Here is a 9359-nt window from a genome sequence, read left to right on the forward strand (position 1 = left end):
CGCCCCCCAACCTATAAATGCTGAGCTTCAAAGCTGTGACTGTAGGTCAGTTATTTGTGATGTGTCCTCAGTATGTGGTTTGGGACAGGCTGGGATGGGACAGAGGCTGAGTGGGCCTGGGCTGGAAAAGTAGCAGTCGGGAGACAAAGACAGGCTCCATGCTGGGTCTGGCGAGGTGCACACGGGCAACCAGGCTAGCCGTACCCTTTCTGACCCCCCCGTCAACACTGATCTAGCTAAAAGCCTTTTCCTGAATCCAAGCTCACACAACAGGAGAAGTAGGGTCTGGGGCAGGCACAGGAGCGCTGAGGATTTGATCCTCAGAGTATAAAACGGTAAAGGAGACAACAGGCAAGGAGGTGGGTAAACTGAAACACTGTCAGCTAGAGGCAAGGGAAGCTCCTAAAGCCATCTGGTCGGTCAGCTGTTTCCAGGACCTAAACCACAGAAGGGCTGAGTCCAGCTCCGAAAGTCACTGTGCTGCTGCTGTGCACGGCGCCGCCACCCAGCCCCAGCACTTGGCATAGTCGCTCTGAATCCAGTGAACATTTACTAAGTAAGCACGGAAATCAGTGAACTGTTCTGGTTTAATTTTCTCTTTCTTTTCCCTCTAGCCAGTTGCTCATCCAGTAGCCTAGCTATCATTCACGAAGACACCAAATACATAAATTGTAGGGGGAAAAGCATACACCTGACACTTCATCTATCTACTTCCCTCCTGGGAATGCCAAATTACTGTATAATTATACCTGTCCAGATTCCCCTTGCCTGCCCCACTTTCTCACACACACATACTCAAATTTTAATCCGGAGTCTGCTCACTGAAGTTCTGTGCCATTATTCCCACTAACAAAGCCCTATTCCTGCCACCGTGTCCCCTTCAAGCCCTAGTCAACATTTAAGAACAGCCACTGACACGTTCCTGGCCAGTCTCTGGGCTCTGGGTCTTCCTCACCTACCTACTCAGACACAGATGAAATTCTTGACAACATTACCAGGCCATCCTTAACGGGAAGCTGTTCTAGATTAAAGAACATAGTTTTTCTCACTCATTTTCTCCCATATAGATCAAGAAGACTCTTGGCAGAAGAAAAAGTAGGGCCGTTCTAAATTATTCATGACCCCCGCCCCTTCCCCACTCTATAAATTAGGATGTGCTCAGATACATGGAAGAGAACACATGGACAACAATGGCTTAAACCCTTGCTTATCTTTTTAAACATTCCTAAGAAAGTCATCCCAGCGTTGCTTTGACTGCTCAGCAATGTCGAGAAGGACCCAGGTCCTTTTCCTCTGACTATTTCACTATCCTTAGCATGCTGGCCATTAATTTTTCAATATTGCCTCACAGTTGCAAATTGGCTACCACAGATCCAGGCATCATCGTATCTTCAACTGGCAGTGCTGCATGCAGGAAACAAGTGGTTGACGTAAAAAAAAAAAAGGGAAGAAAGAAAAATTTAAGTGCTCTCTTTCATGAGCCTCCATCTCTTTATAGAGAGAGGCAAATCTTTATCAAAGGCTTAGAAGATTGCTTTTTACCTTTCACTGGCCCCTGCCCAAACTTAGAACAATACTGGCAAAACAAATCTAAGCCTTTCATGGATTAACCCACTGGGAATAAGCACATCTCTGCCAAAACAAAATTAGAGTGCCTTAGAAAGGAAGTAGGAAGCTACATACTGAGTAGACAACTAACCATGCCTACCAGCCATCACCCAAACTGACTTTGAGAAATGTGTCACTGGATTATCTGGGTTTCTTTGATCCTTCCTCCCTTCCTTCCTCCCACTACTAAGGAGCATTTAAGTAAAATCACAATGTGGCATAATTCTAAGAGCGAGTTCTATTTATCCCTTCTGTGTACAGTCTAGTCCTTTAATAAATGTAATAAAGAAGTAGATCTCTCTCTCTAAGAAGCTGTAGAAAAATAAATCAGAATAAAGAAACAGCTGAGTTACTGAAATGCTGTATAAACTACATCATGCTTTTTTATTTGTTTACTTTGCCATTTCAGCTCTGCTTTATTGAATTCTGGGTTGCTCAGTTGCTTCAATGGATAGTTGATGCTGTAAATTAAGTTACCCAGCCTCTCAATCTGTCAAGAAGCAGTCCATTCAACATTTACTGAGGGCCAGTTGTCTCTAGCCACTTGAGAAGAGTTGCATACGTAAAGCAACCCTGAAAATTCCAGAAGAAAATATTTAATCATATAAACATATCTATAATATAGTTTTGATTCTCAGGTATGGAGTTTTCTTAGAGCAAGTCAGCAAGTCAGTCTTTCGAATTATACATATTTAAATAATGCTGTGTTCCTTCTTTATTTCCCTATCAATTTAATATCCCCCCTTTGTTAGGTTTTGTTCCTTCCCCTTTAATAGTGGCTCTATTTATCGGAATCTATCTGTTTATTCCTCATTTTTCAAGTTTAAGCTAACAGATGGAGAGACAAGTTTCTTACAAACATCTGTGCAGAAACGCTTTACCTATAGCTCCTGCTGCAAGTAAAACTGACTTTAATTGTAGGGTATTTGAAAATTTCTCTCACAGGTGCTGCAAGTGCAAGTTTTCAGTGTGAGAACAAGTTCTCACCTAGGCTCTCACTGTCAGGCACATTCGTGTTCCAAACAAATCATCCACACCACTAGAGCAGTGGTATAAACAGACCCTTGACAGTAAACAATAGTTTTGATATCACAGATGTTTATCAGAGTCTGTTTAAGATTACTGGAAATTTTTATGTGTGTGGCATTATATTAATCATATAACTGCACCTAAAATAATTAAGAATATTGATTGCATTTGCATTCATTGAGTACAAAGAGCCCATTACCTAGAAAGACTCTAGAGAGACTAAACTGTGGCTATAAATTGTGTAACACCATTTTCACTCACATAATAATGAGATTTTAGTAACATCTGGGTATTAGATTAACGAGTTTTCCTGATTATACCCAAAACTAAAGTGAGTACCCTATTACCCATAGCAGGCATGTGTGCATCATACCTGCACACCCCTAATGTGACAGTCATAGTCCTTCCATGGCTCCTTTCCCTCTGCCCACCCCTGGGATGTTGGGATCCCCAGTGCCAGCCCCCCACCCCCACCCCCGCAACCCTCAGCTCTGTTCTCCCTGTGAGTCTCATCTATGGCTAGAACTTCAATTATGATTTAAATGTCAGTGGATCCTAAGTCTGTGTCTCTATTTCCAGCCTGCTCATCCCCTTTGACTTTAAGGACCATCCTTCCACCTTCCTTCTACGTAATCCCTGTATATTCAGGGATCAGGGATTTGCCTACACTCAGACAAACCTGGACTCAATTTTTTATCATATAAATTTATTTCAGTGTTCACTATCCATATTCAAAGCATTGCAACAAATTCAATAAACTGGGATTGGAAACCTTATTATCCCAAATGCCTCTATGTCCCTTAATCACACTCTGAAATCATTCACAAATATCTGAAGTGTCTACTCTAAAATCATGCATATATGTCTGACCTCCTTTTAGTTCTCATATCATAGATTGATTTCAATTCATCATTCTTCATATGGGTTTTGGTAAATATGTTTAAAACCAGTCTCCTTGCTTCCAATCACTGCTATGGCCAGAAACATCCTCTCTGCCCCACTTCCATGTGACAAATATTTATTGAGCACCTGCTGCATGTCAGAGTTTGGGGTGGACATTGAGTAGAGAGTGCTGAGCAAATCAAAACCCACTACTCACTGAACTTAAACTCTAGCTCAAGAGATAAGGTAGCAATTACATAAACAATCCACAGGGGATGTTTAGGTAAAGAAAAACTAGTGGGGAGTGCTATGTATATAGAGCAGTCAGTGAGGAGGTATCATTTAAAATAAGACCTCTAGAAAGGGAAGAAACCAGTCACAAAGAGATTCAAAGAGAAGAACATAACAAAGGTCCAAGGCTGGAAGGAAGCCATAGTGGCTGGGGCCCTGTATACAATGGGGAGGTTGTATGAGACAAGGCGGGAGAGGTAAACAGAGGTGAAATCACTCACAGCATCACAGGCCCTGATCACAAGTCTGAATCGAATGTGAAGCAAAATTGGGAGCTGGGGAAGGGTTTTAGGCAAAGGATTTTACATTCTTTAAAAATCACCAGAATTGTTTCCCAATCCCAATATGTGGGTCAATCCTCTGCATCAAAAAAATTATATGGCTCCTGATGAATGGAGTGACCACATTTCCATCATGCTCAGGAGTTGGTTTCCACCTGTTGTCCTAGTATAATCATTAACAGTTCCCTACTTTCACTCTCACAAGGGCCCTAGGGAGACAAAAAAATTGTATGGTCAACTTAGTGATAGGAAATAAACTAAAACAGTCCTTAGGTTGTCATTCAAGGCCCTTCTGAACCTGGTCCCAATTCACTTCTCTTCCTTTCTCCCTCATGGTGTTCTGGTCACTTCTGAAATGTAATGCTGACAGCATCCTAAATGGCGCATGTATTCTTTACTGCTCTGCCTTTGGTCACGTTCCTGCCTCTTGCACGCTCCGTGACATGCCTAGTAGACAGAACCTTGAGGGCCAGACCTGAGAAGTCTTCAAAACCAGGCAGAATGAATGGCTTCTTCCTCTGTGCTCTGTCAGTATCTTTATTAAAGCATTTATCACACTGGGTTAGCTATTTATAGGTCTGTCTTCCCTGCTAGAATGGTAGGTACTTGATGGCAAGGACAGCACCTCCTCTTCTGTGTTTTTTGGGTCCCCACCACCCACTGCCTACCTGGTACATAGCTGGTACATGATACATGACTGCTAGCTGAATTATTTAATATAAATGCAACATAACATACAGAGTAAAATAATAAGGTTAAGTAATGAGATTTTAAATTTTATCCAGTAAGTTAAAACATTATTGCCTTCAAATCTAGATATTTTCATTCTCCAACTTCATCCCAATATCTACTGTAGCCTCATTCATCAGGAAGTAATAATAAACGTTTAATGAATGACTACAAGTAAAAAAAAAAATCTTTATAGGTCAAGAAGTCTAGTTTTAGGAAACTAAACAATTTCTAAATAATTGTGAAGATGAAATAAACCAGAATTGGTATAACCACTGTGGAAAATGGTATGGAGGTTCCTCAAAAAATTAAAAATAGAAATATCATATGATTTAATAATTCCACTATTGTATATTTACCCAGAGAAAACTAAAACCCTATCAAGAAAAGATATATGCACCCCTATGTTATTGCAGCATTATTTACAATAGTCAAGACATGGAAGCAACCTAAGTGTCCATCAATAGACAAATGGATAAGGAAAATGTTATACGTACATGTAGACACACATACACGAACACACACACACACACACCCCCACACACAAAATGGAATATTACACAGCCAAAAGAAAGGATGAGACCGCGCCATTTGAGGCAACATGGGAGGACCTAGACAGTATTATACTAAACGAAATAAGTCAGACTGAGAAAAATAAATACCGTATGATTCCACTCATAAACAGAATCTAAAAAAAAAAAGAATAAACAAACAAAAAGCAGAATCAGACCCATAAATACAGACAACAAACTGATGGTTGCCAGAGGGGAGGGGGCTGGGAGACTGGGCAAAATGGGTGAGGGAGGGGGGAGATAACAGCCCTTCAGTGATGGAACGAGTAAGTCCTGGGAATAAAAGGCACAGCATAAGGAATAAAGTCAATGATATTGTAATAGCGACGTAACAGGAGAGATGGTAGCCACACTTTTGGTGAATACGGCATAATGTAGAGAGTTGTCAAATCACTAAACTGTATACCTGAAAATAATGTAACATTGTGTGTCAGCTATACTCAATTTTTTTAAAAAATTAAATTAAATTAGAAGTAAACAATAAAGGGGCGCCTGGGTGATTCAGTCACTTGGGCAACCGATTCTTAGTTTCAGCTCAGCTCATGATCTCAGGGTCATGAAATCGAGCCATTGGGCTCAGCACTCTGCACTGAGTCTGCTTGAGATTCTCTCCCTCTCCCTCTGCTCCTCCCCTCTCCACTTGCTCGTTCTCTCTCTCTAAAATGGATAAATAAGTCTTTTTAAAAAAAAGTAAATAATAAAGACCCAGAATGACGTTTTCATACACTCACCACTCTTAAACACTCCCGCATGCATCCTGCTCAGAAGAAGTTTGTGGCGTAATTGCAGAACTTCAGCTTCCAAGGCTTGGACTTTTGATCTCCATGTTGACTCCTGCTCAGACACCACCTTCGCAAGGTGCTCTGTGTATTCTCTGCTGCTTGTGTCTGCTGGTGTTGAGCGGATAATTGCCAAGGCCAGAGCCAGCTTTGATGTTCTCAAATACCATATTTGGTCATCCATCCTGGCGTTTGTCCCTATCATTTAGTAAGAAAAAAAGTTGCAGAAATTTCTTTTAACTTTTGTAGTGCATTTCATTTGCTCAAAATTGATTTTGCAGGGTAACGCTAATTAATAAGTTTGTTAAAGAACTTGACACCAAGTAACAGAAAAAAATTTTTCAGGAACTGAAGAGAGTATGAAAAAATATGCAAAAGAAAAATGCATACACATGCATATTAAGTGTATTAAGATTCAAAACAGTCGGTTCAGACAATTTGACAAATTCCTGGGGTGGAAAAAACACACATTAATTCATTTAGTGTTTTCTAACCAGAGGCACACATCAGAGTCTCTAAGGGAGCTTTAAATATACATATATATACATATATCTAGAGGTCCCATCTCCCCAAAATTCAGATCCAGCAAATCTGGGAAGGGCACTAAGGCTTTTACATTTCGAAAGGAGTTAACTCTGTAATCAGAACCACTAGATTAAATCATTTAAATGTAAACCCTTCTCCTCCAACCCATTCTGCTAAGTCTTACAGTCCCTGCTTCCCAGTCCTGCATTACTATTCCTGCCTTTAACCATGCCCCTTCAATCTATACTAAGAACAATCCTTAAAATATTTGCATCATTTAAGTTGTGGCCGTGCTCTGATTCTGCACCTCCAAAGATTTCCAATTGCCACTTCCAAACCAGCACTGTAACGCAGTCTGATTCTAGGAATTTATTTGTGAGGACATGACAGACCATTGCATTCACTGATGAATACGATGACCCTTACTGAAGTATAAACACCCAGTGGGCCTCCACAAGGGGGAGCTTTGCACATAAAATGTGCTACATAAAGATTAGTAATGATTAGTACAATGGTCCAGAGAATTTAGGACCTTTGGTTGCCACATCTATAACAAATTCAAATTCTTTACTCCACATTTCAAATTTTATTTTGTTCAGTTTCTCAAGCCTATCCTTCCACTGTGGTTAAATCATACTCATACAAACAGATGCACTCAGCCTAAGCTCATTTCCATTCACATCGCTGCTCCTGAATTTTCCCCGGTTGTGACATCCTGACTCTCATAGCTGCCAAAGCCCTGGTGGTGCATCTTTCAAAGAACAGTTCATATACCACCATATGCAATCTTTTCAGATTTATTACCACCTACAAAACTGTTTACCTATCTGATATTCTATAGTTTAGCACTGAAAATACACAAGCTAAGAGGACGCGTAATATTGCTTTATTAAAATCAGAGATCAGGGCGCCCGGGTGGCTCAGTTGGTTAACCGACTGCCTTCGGCTCAGGTCATGATCCTGGAGTCCCGGGATCTAGTCCCGCATCGGGCTCCCTGCTCAGCAGGGAGTCTGCTTCTCCCTCTGACCCTCCTCCCTCTCATGCTCTCTGTCTCTCATTCTCTCTCTCGCAAAAAAATAAAATCTTAAAAAAAATAAAAAATAAAAAATAAATAAATAAAATCAGAGATCAACACAAAAATGTATGTACGATATGTTCATAACAGAATAATTTATAATTGAAAACTAGGACCAACAACCAAATAGTTAAGTAAATAATGATACGATCATTCAAATGAATATCATCTATTAAAATAGGGGTTTTCAGAGATATTTTTTATTACCATGAGAAAGTTCTAATGACATGCTGAGTGGAAAAACAGTGAGGACATAAAATTATATGTATAGTAGGAGCCCAATTATATAAAAAATGGGAAATGCAAAAAATGTAAATAGGATTTATCTCTACTATATAATTATCGGTGATTTTTATTTTCTTACAGATACTTCTCTAAATTTTCCTAATCTTTGGCAATGAACACATATCAAATTATAATTAGAAAAAAATTATGAAGAATAGATTTCCAAAAGCAAAGTATAGCTGCCATATTTTTAGCCTTCGCAGCTGTATAATATACCCAGGACTAGATGTTGCTATTAAGATAGACAAACTAATTAGAATTATAGCTGCACTTATTTTAGCCTTCACAACAACCATGTCACTTGGCTGGGTCATCCCTCATCTGCTGTGTCAGCGACGGGGACCAGACTCCCTGCCTCCCAGTGCTTCGGGAGAGCACCTGTGTACAGAGAGCACACAGCATGGATGACCTTCCCAAAGAAATAAGCCTACCATCAGATATAACAGTACTGACTGAAGATAACAATAATAACAATAATGAAAATAATAACCTATTTAAAGTGTTTTGGCTAGAACATGAGCTGACATTCAATTATGAATGGTGGCAACCTAGGCTAAAAACTAAAAAGAAAAAAAAAACCTCTTTATTAGTACAAGAGAATAAAATTCTCTGGATAACAGAAACACAGAAATCTCCCTGTCTTCTTGCAAAGATAATTAATTGATTTAAGTGAGCTGATTAATTAAATGTTCTGATTTTTAGTCATCATATGGGATTTGCTAATAGTCTTAAAATCACGCTGAATGTCAGTCAACAAAAAAAGAACAAATTATAAAGTCCTTCTGGATTATAACTATCCCAGGGTCACTCGTCTGAACACTAATTAGAATTGTACCACAAGTGAACAGAAGTGATTGCTAATAGATATGTTGGTACAGCCTTCTACCATATAAATTACTCTCAAAACACACACAGAACTACAACCTACAACCAAACAGAAGCAGGCATTTTAAACCCCTTCCTCATATTTTAGAGTGTGTGTGTTTATAAACATGTGCCATTTTTATCTAAGGATAACATTCTTATCCTCACAGTACCATTTGCAAGGTAAAGATAATTCTATTTCCCCTGAAATTTCGTGGAAAAAAATATGAGCTTCCTAAACTTATTCTCTACTTAAATGAGGAAAGATTGGTAGTAACTTTCAGAAAGCCTTTTTAAAATTCAATTTATGCTCAAATAATTATCGTAAATAATTAAAACGAACATTAAATGTTCCCCAAGAAGGTATTTAGTGTCTTTGAATTCTTAACAGCAGAAAACACAAAATCTTAGCAGTCTTTTTAGAATACAGCATTAGCC

General features: G+C 39.3%; 1 protein-coding gene across 1 annotated transcript in view; it reads right to left on the reverse strand.

The window, feature by feature from the left end:
* The window catches only part of MEI4 (meiotic double-stranded break formation protein 4), a 188786-nt gene extending 182424 nt beyond the window's left edge, over window positions 1-6362 (reverse strand). Inside the window, exon 1 of the mRNA XM_036082206.2 lies at window positions 6124-6362. Coding sequence (XP_035938099.2) covers window positions 6124-6355 — 232 coding nt within the window. The 5' untranslated portion in view covers window positions 6356-6362. The remainder of the gene's footprint in view (window positions 1-6123) is intronic.
* Window positions 6363-9359: the final 2997 nt, after the last annotated feature.

This window comes from Halichoerus grypus, chromosome 9 (genome assembly GCF_964656455.1).
Source record: "Halichoerus grypus chromosome 9, mHalGry1.hap1.1, whole genome shotgun sequence".
In the NCBI taxonomy this organism is placed as follows: Eukaryota; Metazoa; Chordata; class Mammalia; order Carnivora; family Phocidae; genus Halichoerus; species Halichoerus grypus.